General features: G+C 36.3%; 2 protein-coding genes across 2 annotated transcripts; one reads left to right on the top strand and one right to left on the bottom strand.

Annotated features, from left to right (window-relative positions):
- Nucleotides 1-400: 400 nt before the first annotated feature.
- LOC147411320 (uncharacterized) lies at nucleotides 401-9,805 on the top strand. The gene is made up of 18 exons (XM_086447294.1): nucleotides 401-760; nucleotides 860-985; nucleotides 1,072-1,197; nucleotides 1,287-1,349; nucleotides 3,986-4,093; nucleotides 4,665-4,742; nucleotides 5,091-5,183; nucleotides 5,416-5,502; nucleotides 6,002-6,103; nucleotides 6,199-6,318; nucleotides 6,421-6,483; nucleotides 7,843-7,976; nucleotides 8,076-8,157; nucleotides 8,290-8,348; nucleotides 8,468-8,513; nucleotides 9,134-9,234; nucleotides 9,322-9,391; nucleotides 9,501-9,805. The coding sequence occupies exons 1-18, from the start codon at nucleotides 551-553 to the stop codon at nucleotides 9,570-9,572; spliced, it is 1,740 nt and encodes a 579-aa protein (XP_086303420.1). The 5' UTR covers nucleotides 401-550; the 3' UTR covers nucleotides 9,573-9,805.
- A 1,363-nt stretch (nucleotides 9,806-11,168) lies between these two features.
- Nucleotides 11,169-14,533, bottom strand: LOC147411321 (protochlorophyllide reductase, chloroplastic-like). Its single transcript, XM_086447301.1, has 5 exons — nucleotides 14,378-14,533; nucleotides 14,114-14,212; nucleotides 12,642-13,179; nucleotides 11,563-11,921; nucleotides 11,169-11,476 (listed from the first exon to the last, which is right to left on the bottom strand). Exons 1-5 carry the CDS (start codon nucleotides 14,429-14,431, stop codon nucleotides 11,321-11,323), a joined length of 1,206 nt encoding a protein of 401 aa, XP_086303427.1. The 5' UTR covers nucleotides 14,432-14,533; the 3' UTR covers nucleotides 11,169-11,320.
- Nucleotides 14,534-16,993: the final 2,460 nt, after the last annotated feature.

Consider the following 16,993-nt stretch of genomic DNA (forward strand, 5'->3'; position numbering starts at 1 on the left):
TAAATAATCAATTTTTTTATAAATCAATTTTGATGGGGTTAAAAATTTAGAATGACTGATATTTGGTGAGGATGATCTCCTCATCATAAAGATCATCCTCACCAAAAATCACCTCATTCCGAAACTTTTAACCCATATAAGATAAAACAATTTGGCTATGGTGTGGGTTACTTTTATCAATTTATGGGGTGTTTGTATAATTACATTTAATTCGTTTTTGGTAATTTTTAATAAAATAGATTCTTTTATTCTGTAAATATTAAAATATTTAACTCTCTTTTCGTAATTTTCCCTAAAAAGTAAAGATGGGTCGGTCCAAACCGGGTTCGGTCGTTTCCTACGCTGAACCGTATTTAAAAACCATATAAATATCTATATGTCTATTCTATATCTTACTTATCATCTGATAGAGCAGTTACCCTAAACAGGTTCTCAGAGTCTGTATTGGATTTGGGAGGACAGAGAGAAGGGTACCCCAGTCTTCGATTCATCTCTTTTTGATCTCTTCTCACTTCTTACAGATATCATAATTTCGGGAGTACGGTTAAGGATGACAGCGGAGCTCGCAAACCCTAATGTGCTCTCTAATGGCGATGTTCGCCAACTGATGAACAACAAGAAGAAATCTCGAGAGAGCGAGAGGCGTAGAAGGAGAAGAAAGCCGAAGAAGAAGAATCACAGCAACTCTAGTTCTCTCTCAAGAACCGAAACTGAAGACGATGAGAGCGATGATGCCAAGGAGAACTCTGATCCACAACAGGTTCGTTCGTTTCTTATATTTTTAGGGTTTTTTAATGGTTAATTGTTCTTTTGATCTCTGTTTTATTGTTGAGTCTTCTTTGATGCGTGAAATTAACAGCCATTGGATCACGTTGAAGTTGAATACATCCCCGAAAAAGCGGATTTAGAGGACAATCTGCTCGAAGATTTCAAAAAGGTGTTCGAGAAATTCAGCTTCAGTGACAGTGCTGGTGTTGGTTTAGAGGTGAGGATTTTAAAGAGGTGGATTTCATTGATGTTTGAATGTCGATTCTTTTTGGTTAAATTAGGGTCTTTTTTATTGGTATTCAGGAGAATGATAAGAAGGATGGAGCAGCTCAAACTGCCATATCGAACAAGAAGGCAGATTCTGATTCAGAAGAGGAAGAACAAGATGTGCAGCAGAAAGAGAAAGGAGTCTCGAATAAGAAGAAAAAGGTATGAGTTTTTGTTATTTATCGAATTTAGGTTGTTTTCGGTTTATTGTGTTTGTATTTAAGACACAATTTTTTGGGGATGTGTTGTAGCTTCAACGTCGAATGAAGATTGCTGAACTGAAACAAATATGTTCGAGGCCAGACGTAGTTGAGGTATGGTTGATTGGTGATTTTTCTTTAATTGTTATATGTTCCTTTTATCTGTTATGTAATGTGACACGTCTTTCATCTATTGTAATCTTGAGTGTAACAATGGTTTTTGATCTTGAAGTGTCAGCCTATATAAATCTTTGGGTTCTTTTGGACCTTAGTAAGTTGTTTTCACATATGTAGTGGATATGAACTTATGGTTAAATCTCCAAGATTGAAGTGAGATACATATTTGTAGATTAGTCTCATTGTTGAGCATATGTGAGAGTTTGCATCTTGGAGTTCTTTTAGCAGCATAAGTACTGTTGTAATTTTCATTAGTGGTTGCTGTTATTAGCCCTTTTAGTGGAAATACCCATGAAGCTTTCTCGTCCCTCTTAAGTGACCTTGGGACTTTTATCTCCAAAAGAAGTAGGGTTGCAAAAAACACTTATAAGATAAATGGGAAGCAGCACAATTGTCAATTCAAAATATGAAGACTTTGGGATTGAGGAAATTTAATTTAGTATATGGTTATGGTGGGACCTTGGATACTCATAGTTATTGTCAATCACATGACGGATTTGGTGGTTGACTCTAGATTTTCTACAACAATGTTTTCATTACACCAAGGATAAGATGGATTTCTTGACTAAAAATAATGGTTAGGGAAAATTTCTATAGGTAGGGAATGCTCGTTCTTGACGTCTTTCTCTTCTTAAAATAATTAATATAAATGAAAAGAAATATTTATAGCAACTTGTCAATGTTTATTTCAGCTTGGTTAGGATTGAATCACATTAGAAATTGTAAGGAGTAGGATTGAAATTGTTGGATCATAAGATTCATAATGATTTTTCATTATGAGTTAAAAATATGCAGAATAATATCTAAGAAATTTAAAATGTATAATAAACAACTACATTACTCATCATATAATGAAAAGTATTTCAATGGAGAAAAATAATGAATATAGAATATGCCTAACTACTCTGTAACTCATCATATAAGAAAAGTTTTTAGGTGGACAGTTACAGACCATGACGATACAAGCTACCTTGCAATCTTAATATGCAACATGGACACATTTTTTCTAAACTAATAGTTATGCAAACAAAAATCTTTTCTAAAAAATGAATCAAAATCTGGTTTAAACATTCACATTAAAAAGGATAAAAAACAATTGAGAAGATCCTTGCCATTGGGTGGATCACTTCATCAATAAATTAAACTAGTTTCCATTTCTCATCAACAGTTTCTCAATATTTCAGAATGCATTTTTGGACGCATACCAATTAGATTTAAAGGAAAATTTTGTTAGACGACAGGAAAACCGGCTATGATTTATGGGGCTGAATGTTGGGTTCAAGAAGCATCATGTTTATGGAAGTAGGACCAGCTGTGATTAAGAATTGATTCTAATTGAATGATTTAAATCTTAAGTAGTAGGATTAAGTAATACCTTTTTTTTGGATAGGCAAAAGCAAATTTACTTAAAAAAAAGAGAGAAGGGGAAAGTGGCCAAGGCAGCTGCCCTCCAAGATACAAAGGGAAAAAGCACAAAGGAAAAAAAAACCAACAACAAGAAGAAGCCTCACAAATCACAAAGAGAGTCCCATTTAAACAAAAAATCTTCAAAGAAGACTCCTCTAAAATCCTTAAAGATCCATAATGGAAACGAGAACTTCATGCTTAGGGTGTTCCTTTCCTTTGAAGATTTTGCTATTCCGTTCCAACGAACTGCTCCCAACAAACGTCATGAGGGGTTAGAGACCAAAGGATTCTTCTCTTATGCGATGAATCCTTAGGTGCCAACTTTGAAATAAGGCTAAGAGGGAGAGGGAGGGGGAGGGGGGAGGGGGAGGGGGGACTCAAAAGACATTCAGAAAAGAGAAAGGAAATGGGACCATACCTCTCCAGGAAAGGAGCAATGAATAAGGATGTGGTTAGACAATTCCCCATTCGATTTACTGAAATAACAAAGATTAATAAAAGAGAATCCCCTTACCATGAGCTTATCCAAAGTTAAATTTTTTCAAGGGAAGTGACCAAATAAAAAAGGAGATCATGGAAGGGACTTTTGGGCCTAGATGGCGGACTCCAAAAACTGCTTTGGTTGAGTGGGATCAAAGACTTATAAAACAATCTGACAGAAAAGTAGTCAAGGTGATCAAAAGAGAAACACCAATAAGGGACTGACAGCCAAAATTACATGGGGGCAATTCTACACACACAACCCCATTTGCCCATAAGATTCTCAAAAAGACCCCCCTAAACTTTTTAAATACCTTACACCAAAAGAACAAAAGACCCATGATAGATACAATTACATCTTGGAAGGGAAAACTCCATACCCTCGAATTTTAGTAATACTTGTTTGTTAACCATATGTTAAAATTCCTCTTTCAATTATCATTTCAAAATGCTGTGTTCCAGGTGATATACATTTTTGACTCTTGCTGGGCACAATCGTGTAAATTCAATTCAATTACTTGCAGTTGTAGGTTCTGTTCAAGTTTTTTTTATTTTATTTTAACTTTATGAGGTAGATATATGGGGCTGTGTGCGTTTTTCATGTATTTATTGGGTATATTCTTATTGGTTGGTTTGTCTATTTTATATCTTCTGACATTGACAACGCTTTCCTGATTTGTTTCTAGGTATGGGATGCAACAGCGGCGGACCCAAAGTTGCTTGTGTTTCTGAAATCATACCGGAATACTGTTCCTGTGCCGAGACATTGGTCTCAAAAGAGGAAGTTCTTACAGGTGAGTCATTGCTTCTGACATAAATACAATGTGGGATTGCATTTGCATGCATTCTTGATGGGCATATATAGTGTGTGGGGTTCATATAAGAGGTTGGGAGAAGATAAAGTCGATAAGTTCACTCCTCTTATATGTATATGTGGTTCTTGCAGGGGACCGGCTGTAACACTCATGGAGCCAGGACTTGTGGTGTTTACTGAAGGGGACCGTTGAATGGTTTCTCTTTTGACATAATTTCTAGGGTGGGTGGGGGTGTAGTTAGCTGTGCATATATTGCCACTTAAGCTAAAAAATGTAAAATGTAAAATGTAAGGTGCCTTAGGTTAGATTGGATCACCTTCCTTGCTAGAAATTGAAGGATTATTGGATGACTGGGGGTTCTAATGATTTTTCTATGCAACTTTCCGTGGAGCTCTCATAATGGTTGGACTAAATCAATTCTTTTTATTGCAGATATTCTGGGCCGTTACAGTGCATTAAAATTCTTAGTCTCATAAATGGGCTGGTTAGAATTGAATAAAGAACTGTATTTTGAAAGTCTTGTACCTCATCTGTTTTTTTTACTTTGCAGGGAAAGCGTGGTATTGAGAAACAGCCTTTTCAACTTCCTGACTTCATTGCTGCAACTGGAATTGAGAAAATAAGACAGGTACAATTTAATTCCATAAGTTGTCTAATTACATGTAGATATTAGTTATTTGTCATTCTCATCTTCATGCTTCCCCAATAAATCCACAATGTCGTCTTCATTATCATACATTAAAATCCATATCTTCCTTCCCCTTGTTTAATTGCGAATTTTTCAATAAGTTGGAGAATTTGGTGACTATGTTAGCATCCTGCGCTGAACTTGTATCACCTTGAGTTTGTCTCAGAACATTTAAATCAATTCTTTATATCTTCTTTTAGCTAGATTCTGTTAATTTTGCCTTGAGTTCACCTATTGTCAATGATGATTACTGCAATCTCTTTTCATTGTTTTCATTATGTCTTGTAGGCATACATTGAAAAAGAGGACAGTAAGAAGTTGAAACAGAAACAGCGTGAGCGTATGCAACCGAAGATGGGAAAGATGGATATTGATTATCAGGTTTGTGGCTCTCTCTTGATTCATTCTTTTTGTTATTGTTTACTTTTCTCATGATTTTACTGGTTTTCTGTTTGGGTGTTACCTTCGAGGAATGTTCTCTCCTTCCTAGAATGCTAGCAATTTCATACTTCCACTTTTCAGTAGTTTTCCATCTAATTAATCACTAGGAATGCATGTGCTGGAACTGTAATCAACTCATTTTCTTATTCAAGGTTGTGGTTCCCATTTGCAGGTTCTCCATGATGCCTTCTTTAAATATCAGACTAAGCCAAAGCTGACCACTCACGGTGACCTGTATCACGAAGGGAAAGAATTTGAGGTATAATTTTTATATTTGCATTTCAATCTTGATCAAGTGTATAAGTTGAAAGTCCTTTGATATCCTAATTCTGTCGCAAAATCCAGTTATTAGAACACCCTCAACCATCCTTTTACTTGTCATTTCTTGTGGAAGGCAGTTGCATTTTTTTCTTAGCTAACCATTGATTGGAAAATGTGTCTTCAAAGGATTGCTTCAATTCTTTTACCGCAGTTTATCCATAGCTGTTTATGGTCGTGCAGTTTTACTGCCATCTCAGGGTTTGTTTGTGCCTTCTGCCAAATGTAGAAGGATCGCTGGGTATTTATGATGACAGATTTTGAATGGAACTTATAAATCCTCTGTAGAATAAGTAGTTTTTAGCTTCCTTTGCCTTATCTCATGGAATATTTTCGACTACCTTAGTGTGTCATCAAGGAGATGTAGCAATATTATTAGGGGAAGAAACATGTTTTATTATTATTAGTAATCCATACAATTCTTTTTGTTGGATGTACAGGTGAAGCTAAGGGAGATGAAGCCTGGTGTTTTGTCACAGGAACTAAAAGACGCCCTTGGTATGCCAGAGGGTTCTCCTCCCCCATGGCTCATCAATATGCAGGTGAATTTAACTAGCTTGTGTATGCTGTCATCTTTTTTGTGCTTTTCCAACTTCAGTTTTATATTAACTAATTTCTTTTTTTTTTCTGTCAAAAGAGATATGGTCCTCCCCCGTCTTATCCGCACCTTAAAATTCCTGGATTGAATGCTCCCATTCCTCCTGGAGCTAGCTTTGGTTTTCATCCTGGAGGTTGGGGTAAACCTCCCGTTGATGAAGTCAGTTTTCCTACTCTCTTGTGAATTTGACTGTATTATCATTTTTGTTACTGTTCAAAGAATTTTTGTTTTAACATTTTGATGTTTATGTTTTTTTAATAGTATGGGCGCCCTTTATATGGTGATGTTTTCGGGCTTCAACAACAAGAACCGCTTAACTATGAGGTATTATCTCGTATCTTTTCTCCTACTTGTATTTTGAAATTTTTTAACTTTTCTGGACCTCATGATATGATTTTGATGCCTTTTTTAAAAGCTTGGAAATAGAAATATTTCTGTTAGTTTGAAAATTAATACAATATCATGGAAAAGATGAAAATATTGTTGAAATGATGGAAACATTGGGGTGCTTTTAATTGAAACCATAGAAAATGATGAAACATATATGAAAAATATGCGTAAGTCATCAAATTACCATAGATCAATTTGTATTCCCATGCACGTTGGTGCATGTTTCTATGACATTACCTTGTAAAACACTTAAATGAATGGGTGGGATTTTTTTTCCTTCGATTTTGTAATTAATTTTTTAAAGGTTTCTTGAAGAAATAAATGAGATAGAAAATGCGATACTTAAATTCACATCAGCATATCACCTTACAATAGCTGACACATTTCAAAAAGAAGGTGCCAACTTGACAAGCTGGTTAAAATTTGTGAGTTTGATATCCCAACCAAGGTTCAAAACCTGCCTTCATTAAAAGTTATATATAGGATAAATGAATGATCAATACATAGACATTGTAGGGTTATTCCATGGAGAGAGTTTAACAACCTAATACAGGCAAGAAATGTGAGATGTTCACATTAAAAGATGGAAGAGAGTTGGAAATAATGGATGTTGAAGAATAAGGTGGTGGAACCTATAAGGAGAAAAGACGTTGGCTTTTGCAAACAAATTGATAAAGGAAGAAAGGTGGAATTTATAGGCAGATAGTACAACAATGTGGGATGAATAGCGAAAGAGCTCCGAGTCTATGGAAAAAAAATACACACATAATGAAACTTTGTGTTAGGATGGTGATGTACTGTACAAGAGCTCATTAGAGGAAAAAAAATCGTGGAAAGGAACTAGACTGTTGAAGATAAGTTAAAAAAAAAGCAAAACGAATGTTTATTCATAGTGATAGGAATTAGCTTTGTATTTTTCAACAAGAAGTTTATATTTTGCTATTCTAATAAATTTTATCTATACTTAACAAAATTTTTTTTACTTTTTTAGAATATATTTTTTATTAAAAATTTTAAAAACAATATTTTGCCAAATGAATAGTGATTTCCATACAATTTCCTCTCGAATCCCATGGAAATGGAAATATTTTGTGGATATATTTGAAATTCAATACCATGGTGGGATGATATATTATGAAGAAAGATTGTTAAACATGACAGGTCCTCCTTAGTAGATGCATAATTAGCTGCTGTTGTATTCTTGAATTGGGGTGCATGAGAGAACAATCGGCAATTCAGTATTCTTCTTATTCGTTAAACACGACCTTTTGGTTTTTTGGCTGTCAATTTCAGGAAGAACCTATTGATAGGAGCAAGCATTGGGGTGATTTGGAGGAAGAAGAGGAAGAGGAAGAAGAGGAAGAGGAAGAACAGATCGAGGAAGAAGAGTTGGAGGCTGGCATTCAATCTGTAGATAGTCTTTCAAGGTCCTGGATTTTTTTTCTTTCTTTTCTTGGGGTGTTCTCCATCACTTCCATTGGACTGTAATAATTATTATTTATTTATTGACTGTTTTCTTTATTCAGCACTCCGACTGGTGTCGAGACACCAGATGTCATTGACCTCCGAAAGCAACAGAGAAAGGAGCCTGATAGGCCTCTTTATCAAGTAAGCACATCATTTACCGTCATTGTGCCATTATGCATCTCAATCTCTATGATTTGTACTTCTTTTCATTTGCATATTGATAGTTTTTTTCTTCTTTTTTTACATATATTTATGCTTATTCTTCTTATGTAGGTACTTGAAGAAAAAGAAGAAAAGATTGCTCCCGGGACCTTACTTGGAACAACTCACACGTATGTATTCCATTTATTTGACTCCAAACTTATTTTTAGAGTAGATTTATCTGTTATACGATCTTCTTAGAATGCTTGTGGGGCTCAAATATGTCTGACGCCTTTTCCTGGATTTACAGGTATGTGGTTGGCAGTGGTGCCCAGGACAAGACAGCTGCCAAAAGGGTAAGGAATTTTGACAGTATTTTAAAGAAAATTGCTTATTTTAACCATGATAATTTATAATTATTGAGCCAATATCACCTTGTGTTAAGGATATTCCAAACCAGTTCCAACAGGTCTAATGAGGCATTTGATACTGGCTGTTATAAGAAGCCATATTGGCTGTGGTCATTAGCATTGAATGATGAATTTCCCGACTATTAAATGATGATTCAGTGACAGTTTGCTGACTAGATAATTGACATGCTTGATATAAATCATATTGCATATATTACTATAGTGCTAGATGACAGCATTTTAAATGTGGCTCATATCCTGCTATTCCATGTGTGGTGGCATTACACCATATGTGCAATTTTTTTTTTAACTAGGCTAGTTGTTGGGATTCAGGAGTGTAAGCATCTTCAGAAAGGAAATTCTTAGTAAAATGCACAATGTGAACAAAATAATCTGAGGTTCTGCCAACTACTTTTTTATGTTAAATCCAATTATCCTTCCCAATTTTGACTACGAGTTTTATTTGTGGGTTTATAAGTGGGATTGATCATTCACAAATTGCATGCCTAGAATCTTTTTTGTGTTCTTTTGTTTAATTTCTTCTCCACATGATATTTCTTGCGCAGGTTGATCTTCTTCGAGGCCAGAAGTCAGATAAAGTGGATGTCACTCTTAAACCAGAAGAGTTGGAAGGCGTGGAGAATCTTGACAACGTTTTGGCTGCAAAGTAAGAGCGATGCTGATGTGGATTGTTTTCAACTACCTAGTATTTTCTGTAGAGCAACTGGTGTCTAATATTTGACTATAATTGCAGATACGAGGAAGCAAGAGAGGAGGAGAAGCTGCGTAGCCAGAGGGAGGATTTCAGTGACATGGTTGCAGAGGTGCACTTCTGCCCTTTTTTTATTGGTTTATTTATTTTTATTTTTCAACAGGCTTTATTTATTGTTTTATTTCACTGAGTAAATTATAATTGAGATGGGATTGATGCAGAATGAGAAGAAGAGGAAACGGAAGATGCAGGAGAAGGATGGGAAATCAAAGAAGAAGGATTTCAAGTTTTAGGAGTTGTGGTATATTTATTGCCCATGCTGCCACGCAGTCATGTATGGATCCATTCTCCTTGGTGTCTGCTTTTCTCAGCATATCTTACTGGCATTGGCTTTTGTTAATGCCTAGCTATTCTATTCTACCAACTTAAATTTCTTGAGAGAATTCAGACTGATTGTCTACTACTGTATCATTAAGTAATGAAACATTCTCGATCTCTATCTAAAAATACCTTTTGACTTGTGTCATATTGTTGGTTTTATGGTTTTTCTCTACTTTCCAAACATAAATATGGTGAATTATATATTTGACTTGAAGAGCCAGAGTGAAACCGTCATCAAGTATTGTTACTCCATGTTTTAAATTAAAGGTACTGTTGCCTGAATTTGGTGGCCGTGCGAAGATATTATAAAGTTGCCTTGTTAAGATGTGTTGATAAAGTTGTGAGGTCATGAACAACTTGTTATGTGGTATCCAATCTTTGGGGTGAACTCCAGGGATGAGAAGTGAAACTGCTGACACTGTTGAACCTCATATTGATGGTCTTTTGGGGGTTGGTGGGTTTACTACTGCTAGCTACTTGCATGGTTTGTTAGACCTTTTAGAAGCACAATAGCTAAGCCATTTGGAAAATTGTGAATGGTTGGTTTTCTCCGAAGCAAAGATTTGTAATGGTTTTGTCCAACAGCAGTGTTAAATTCTTTTATCTGATGGAAAGTTGGTTTGACGATTGTCATAGTGGACGGATATTGAGCAAATGTTAATATGATCATAAGGATTCATGGAAAGCATTTTCTTCACGTGGGATCCTCATCCTATATGGAATTACTATTGGATTATGTGACTGGGAAGGTTAGAAACACTAGTTTGGACAAATTATCACTTGGTAATCATGTTGGAGAGGATCTGCGTTTTGTGAAAATTTGGATTATTGTATGAATAATAAATATGATGGTATAGTTATAATTATTTAAATTTTATGAGTATAATTATAATTATTAAAATTTCCGAAGGCAGAAACTCCTTGTCGTCTTGCTGAAGATACAAGTGTGATCAAAACGCATTAACAAATGCTTCTTTAACATGAAGAAGAGAAGCTTAAAATTCTTTACCCATAGTTCCATAGAAGCCCTTAAAAAATTAAAAATTTCCCTTAATTGAGGTCACTGAAACGCACTTTGATTGTCACATTTCTCGTGGGTTCTGCATTACTAGGATCCATTTTGAATTGCAGTAGCTATTCTAACCAATTTATTGCAAATTAGTAGTCGGTTAAACTGGCATTGTAGTGCTTCCTTTGATCCTAACTCTTTTTTGTTTTGGCTTGGTGGGTGGGGTTGGTGGTTAACGGTTAGCGTTTAGTATAAGAACACAACCTCTTCAAGTTATGACCACTTAACTAAGTGGTTCTTCTCTTTCTTTATGATTAACTAGGTGGCTCTTCTCTTTCTTTATGAAAAATCTAGAGTGTAATGGTTAACCGTGTGACATATAAAGATTGATATATCTTCAAATTGAATCTGGTTATTTTTGGGTTTTAATTAATAAAGTCAAAATAGAGCAATTTGTGGTGTTATTTTCTTCTAGTTTAAATTGTCATGATATATCACATATTTGCAAAAGGGATTTTATTATCTGAACTAACCGGAAATTCTCCACTTTTACAACTGAAAACTCCATACAAGCCCTACATAATGTAGGGTGGGCAGAAACTCCTCTAGACCCAGATGTTGTGTGTTGTTGAACCGTGTCTCGGTGCTTCTTCAAGCCAACCCAACAAGTTTCTCACTGATCTCCCACACCTTTCGTGCCTTATCTGCATTGCTAGCTTCTTGGGATAACTGGTTTTCAAAAGAGGCTGAATCCTTGTTCCAGCTCCAATAAACTCCGGACTTTGTCAAGCTTGGATCACTAACCACCTGAACCAAAAACCACGGCAATTTAGCTCATGTAATATACATAATCATGCAAGTAGTCTTCAATTTTCACCACCTTTTTTACTTACCTGTGCAAGTCTTTTGCCAGAATCTTCTTCGGAGACATAGCCCTTGGTGATGTACTTTTGGAATGGAGGGAACAGGAGTCTGAACAATGGGATGTGCTCCCTAAACAAGCCCGTGGTAGCAATGCAACCTGGGTAGAGAGAAGCAAAGGTAATCCCTGTTTCCTCGTGGTAACGCCTGTGGAATTCCTGCATGGTAAGCATATTGCAGACCTTGCTGTCTTTGTAGGCCTTAGCACCATCGAAGTTCCCTCCATCAATCATGGACGAACTGTTCAACCCATTCAAACCACCTGCGAGCCCCCGTAGGTCACCGAGATTTGCTTTTGGAGGCACGTTTCCCGCCAAGGTGTTTGTGTTCCCTAAAATACCACCAATAGAAAAGAAATACTTTACATTTACTATGTTTGTTATATACTCGAGGGAATGCTAGAAATCTTTATATATATATATATATGGGTCACGTTCAATGGCAAACTTTTTAGCAAACTTTTTGGCAAAACATTTTTCAAAACATGAGTTAGAAGTTTTGGAATTGGCTGATTTTTGGTGAGGATGATCTCTACGGTGAGGAGATCATCATCACCAAAAATCAGCCCATTCCAAAACTTCTAACCCCGTCAAAAACAGTTTACAAAAAATGGACGGTCCACGATTTTTCAACTTGTAAACATGGGTTAGAAGTTTTGGAATGGGCTGATTTTTGGTGAGGAGATCATCCTCCCCAAAAATCAGCCCATTCCAAAACTTCTAACCCATGTTTTGAAAAATGTTTTGCCAAAAAGTTGGCCATTGAACGCTACCCTATATATATATAGGGATGTGTTCGGAGGACATCTAAAACTGACAACTATTTTTACATCACTCGGATGCTGTCCATTTTTTCAAAAATTTTCTACAACACCGCCAGATGCCATCCTTGGATCTTCTAAAATGGATGGCATCTGAGAGATGTAAAATTAGTTGTCACTTGTAAATGTCTCCTGAACACGATCCATATATATATGGTATTAGAGGTTGGCGACATCCATTTCCCATAATTGCCCTCATATGGGTTTTAGGATTTTTGAAGAAATGAGGACCTGTAATTGAGCCGACAATGATGAGACGCTTCGATGGATAGTCAGAATTCTTCAGGTCATCGAGCAGCAATCGAGATAGAAGAAAGTGTCCAAGGTGGTTAGTTCCCACGCTCAATTCAAACCCATCGGCACTAAATGTAGGTTCTTTGGCGGTTGGCTGGTACACGGCTGCATTGCACACCAGCACATCGAGTGGCCTACCCGACCTCCTGAAGTTGTCTACAAACTGCCTGACACTGTCAAGTGAAGCAAGGTCTAAGTGCATTACAGTGTAGTTCTCCTTCGTCATGCCAACCGACTTGGCTGCCCTCTCGGCCTTTAGGAAATCTCTGCACGCCATTATTACATGCCATTTTCCCGTTTCAGCTAGAGCCTTCGCTGTGGCTAGACCCAGTCCCGACGATGCTCCAGTAATTACCACACTGCCCTTCCTAAGTGTTTTCTTCCCTTCTGGGGCAGATCGATTGACTGATGGAGTTGTAATCATTGTTTGGGCCCTGATGGCTACAACCGATATGTTTCTTTGGTTAAATTCCCTCTGCACATAGCACATTCCAAGTGAGATGAACACTAATAGGGAATAGTGGGTTGATTGTTTCGTGAGACCTTGATACTGAATTACACAAAATCATCTGAATTGTGATCGTTCTAAGCATATTAACTTACTAAATCATGGTTTCAAATATCATCCAAGGCCGAGACGGATAGACACGGTGTCTCAACTATGCGGAATCTCCGAGATAAACGAGATGACTCGGACGAGTCAGTAAAACTTGGCCAATTTATACAGGAAAAAATGATACTTTTTATAGAATTGAAGTATATATCATCTTAATAAAATATGATTTTATGACTAAACATCTTCTAATCTATCTTATTTTATAAAAATATATAATTATTTTCATATAAATATATTTGAATAAATAATTGTATACCGAGCTAAATGGTTTATCTCATCCGAGATGAGTTGATTGGTCTGAGACAACTCCCGACATTTGAAATCATGATGATAATAGCAAACTGCACCGACGGAACCAAAGTATGAATAATTACTATGAGTTTGAAACCTGAAGTATCTTTCCTTAGTAAAAAGAATTTTTTTTTTTTTTTGAAAATAAAGAACATTGTAACTAACTGAAAGATTTCCAATATCAATTATAAAGGTAATGTGGAACCTTTTAAAGAAAATAGTATGTAAGTTTTTGGATTAAAATATTATGTAAAATTTGGATTCGAATTATTTATTACAACATAATAAACTTTCAATGCTTTAAGACAAACAATAAACAGATTGTCATACAAACAACATGAAAGGGATTTATCCTTATTGGATCAAGAAAAAACCAATTCAGGATAAGTAGACTAAAATTTGTTACTGCCAGAGCCTAACACATTGTTCTTCTTCAAGAATTAAAAAAAAATACTAATGGTTCTTCTACACAAAGAAACAGAAGAAGAAGAGATAAATGTACCTTGTTCTTTAAAATAGGGGGATTGAATTCAGACCTCAGATGGTCATTGACTGGAATCCCAAAGAACCCATTTTCCTTTAGAGACAAATTCGATTTCCCCTGCAAACATAATTTTTTTTTAATACCAAATCAACATTATTGAAAAATAACAATTGTATTACAAAAAAAGGCTAACCCATTAGTAAGAATTGAACTAAACCACCAAACAAAAACAAAACACACAAGTTTCTTTGACAAAATGGGATCTTTGAAGTTTGAACAAACCTCATTGATGATGGAGAGAGCAGAAGGAAGGATGGAGGACGCTTGGAGAGCCATGTGTACAAGTTAAAATTAAGAGTTTGATCTTTGTTTTGTTTATATAAGGTGGGTTGGGGTAATATGGGACAAAGTAGTCTGCTGTTTGGATATCTAGAGCAGAAGAGGATAAGATAATTCTTGGTTAGGGAAGCTGCCACGTCAACTTTATCAACCAATAGGATTTGGTTGTTTGGATTTCGTCTTAGATATTTAGAGGCTCGTAACCCAAAGCGTTGTAGTGTCTGTCTCAAACAGTTATGGGTTGAGATGGAGACCCATATCTTGTTCAATCGTATATAATTAGTGGGTGTTGATGGGCCGGGCTTGGGCTAGGATTTGGTTGTTTGGATTTCGTCTTAGATATTTAGAGGCTCGTAACCCAAAGCGTTGTAGTGTCTGTCTCAAACAGTTATGGGTTGAGATGGAGACCCATATCTTGTTCAATCGTATATAAGTAGTGGGTGTTGATGGGCCGGGCTTGGGCTTTGTGTCATGATTGTGGTCCAGTTCAATATAGGATAATATATTATATGAAAATGATCATTTGGAAAGGGTCTTCCACCAATAATTCTCTTAAGGATTTTTTTTTTCTCCATCTTTTAGCCTTTTCAATATTCAGGTCTTTTATTGAAGATTAATGATAAGCTGACTCAAAAAAAACCACTCGCTTACGTTGATGTGTGGATCGAACCATAGATATTTTTTCCGTGTGTATCCCCAAGAAAAAGATCTATGGTTCTGTACACATGCCACATCAGTGAGTGAATTTTGAGCGGTTTTTTCTGAGTTAGTTTATCAACTCTCTATTGAATCACAATGTGATGTTCATTTAGTGTAATGTAAGATCATTGGAATGAGTATCAACATTTCGTTCATTTTCGGGATACATATAAATTCCAACCATTGGATTTTTTATATTAACAGTCAAGATAATGTGCTTTTTAATGAGTCACGACAAGGACGTTAGAACTTAGAAAAAAGGTGGAATTCTATCTCGAAATCAATTTCTCTCCAATCAGGAAAAATATTGTATCGATAAGAAAAAAAGATAGAGAATTCCAAATTTAGAACAAACATGAGACCAATTAAAGACGGAAGATTCGGAGTCCGACTTTGAAGTGACCGCCCACTTCAAATTTCGAAGGACCTCTTTATTATAAGCCACGTGGCAATTTGTATTAATTTAAGACCCCCTACATTTTCGTCAATATTTAGATTACCTCCTTTGAAATGCCATGTAATCATGTAAAAATTGTCCAAATATCCATAGACTCGCGAAAGTGAGCTCATTTATTCATTCACACACAATCCCAACCATGTAAACACTAAATCCAACCGTTGGAATTTATGTTTGAGATTCAAGTTATATTCTCTGGATACTTTTTTTTACTATCCCGATCCTTGGATTTCACATGTCATGTACACAGTGAGGATTGTGAGTGAACATATGAGTTCCCTTTCCATATGTCTACTGGTCCCGACCCATTAGAAACTTCATTAAAAATTATTTCACAATAATTGTGATCCAAATTCAGAAATTGGGACAAGTTTCATAGATTCACTAGTACCTCTCTTTTTGACAACCTTCACATAAGCTTTATCAGATGTACATTGATGGTAAGAGAGTCTTAACTGTGGGTTGCATAGAGCCCAATACATAGGACTATCAGTGGGTTAGGTCCGACTGCCAAAAGCCTGATGGTAATCGTACATCAATATTCTCTTCCAAGGCCTACGCCTGGTCCACAATTAACAATATCTATGTCCAAGAACTACCTGGTCCTAAACATGAATTGGACTGAGTCTGACCCATTTAGTAAAGGACCTTTGTAACACTACCCAAACCTGATCCATGATGGGCCAGGACAAAACCTGGCCTATTAAGTGCCCACCCTATATATGATGCAGAAATCATCAATCTTGACTTAAATGTTGTGCAGAAGTGTAACATGAGCAACGAAAATAAGGACAAAAAACAATGGCACAAAGAACACAAGATTTATGTGATTCGGCAAATTGCCTACATTCACAGAGGAGAGAGAAAAAATCCACTATTTGCCTACACTCACGAGGAGAGAGAAAAAATCCACTATTAATGATAAAGATTACAAACTCTTTGACCTCTGCCACTCTTTCAGTTGTAAGGAACCTCATAGCAAAATCATTAAAAACCCTAACCCCAAAAACAAACACACACATACACATGGCCCCTTCAAGCTGAGCCCACTCCGGTTCGGGGAAAAGGTGCCCTTGATTCTGTTTTACTTGTTGGATTTGCATCCTGATCATGGTTTTGTCGTCCATGGTTCCTAGTTACATCCATGTTGAGTCTAGTCCCACATCGAACACTCATTGCTTTGACTCTCTCCTTATAAGCTCTTGGGCCTCTCCACTCATTGCCAATTGATTTTGAGTCAGACTCTTAAATTTATCATGGTATTAGAACGGGTCTTTCTCTCCTCCACATCACCTAGTTTATGTGTCTACGTGCTTTGGCTCAGTCCGGCCCACATGTGCGGGGGGATGTTGAGTTTAGTCCCACATCGGACTCCTTATAAGCCCCTGGGCATCTCCACTAAT

The sequence above is a fragment of the Akebia trifoliata genome, chromosome 1 (assembly GCF_017979445.1).
Source record: "Akebia trifoliata isolate Shusen 1 chromosome 1, ASM1797944v1, whole genome shotgun sequence".
NCBI lineage: Eukaryota > Viridiplantae > Streptophyta > Magnoliopsida > Ranunculales > Lardizabalaceae > Akebia > Akebia trifoliata.

Bases quoted from the DNA above. Each gene is read 5' to 3' on its own strand.
- LOC147411320 (XM_086447294.1), top strand. From the start codon at position 551: ATGACAGCGGAGCTCGCAAACCCTAATGTGCTCTCTAATGGCGATGTT. The intron at 6,104-6,198 runs GTGAATTTAACT...TTCTGTCAAAAG, and splicing joins CATGGCTCATCAATATGCAG to AGATATGGTCCTCCCCCGTC. The intron at 6,484-7,842 runs GTATTATCTCGT...TGTCAATTTCAG, and splicing joins AAGAACCGCTTAACTATGAG to GAAGAACCTATTGATAGGAG.
- LOC147411321 (XM_086447301.1), bottom strand. From the start codon at position 14,431: ATGGCTCTCCAAGCGTCCTCCATCCTTCCTTCTGCTCTCTCCATCATC. The intron at 13,180-14,113 runs GTACATTTATCT...TGCTATGTGCAG, and splicing joins CCCCTATTTTAAAGAACAAG to AGGGAATTTAACCAAAGAAA. The intron at 11,922-12,641 runs GTCCTCATTTCT...GTGGTATTTTAG, and splicing joins CATTGTCGGCTCAATTACAG to GGAACACAAACACCTTGGCG.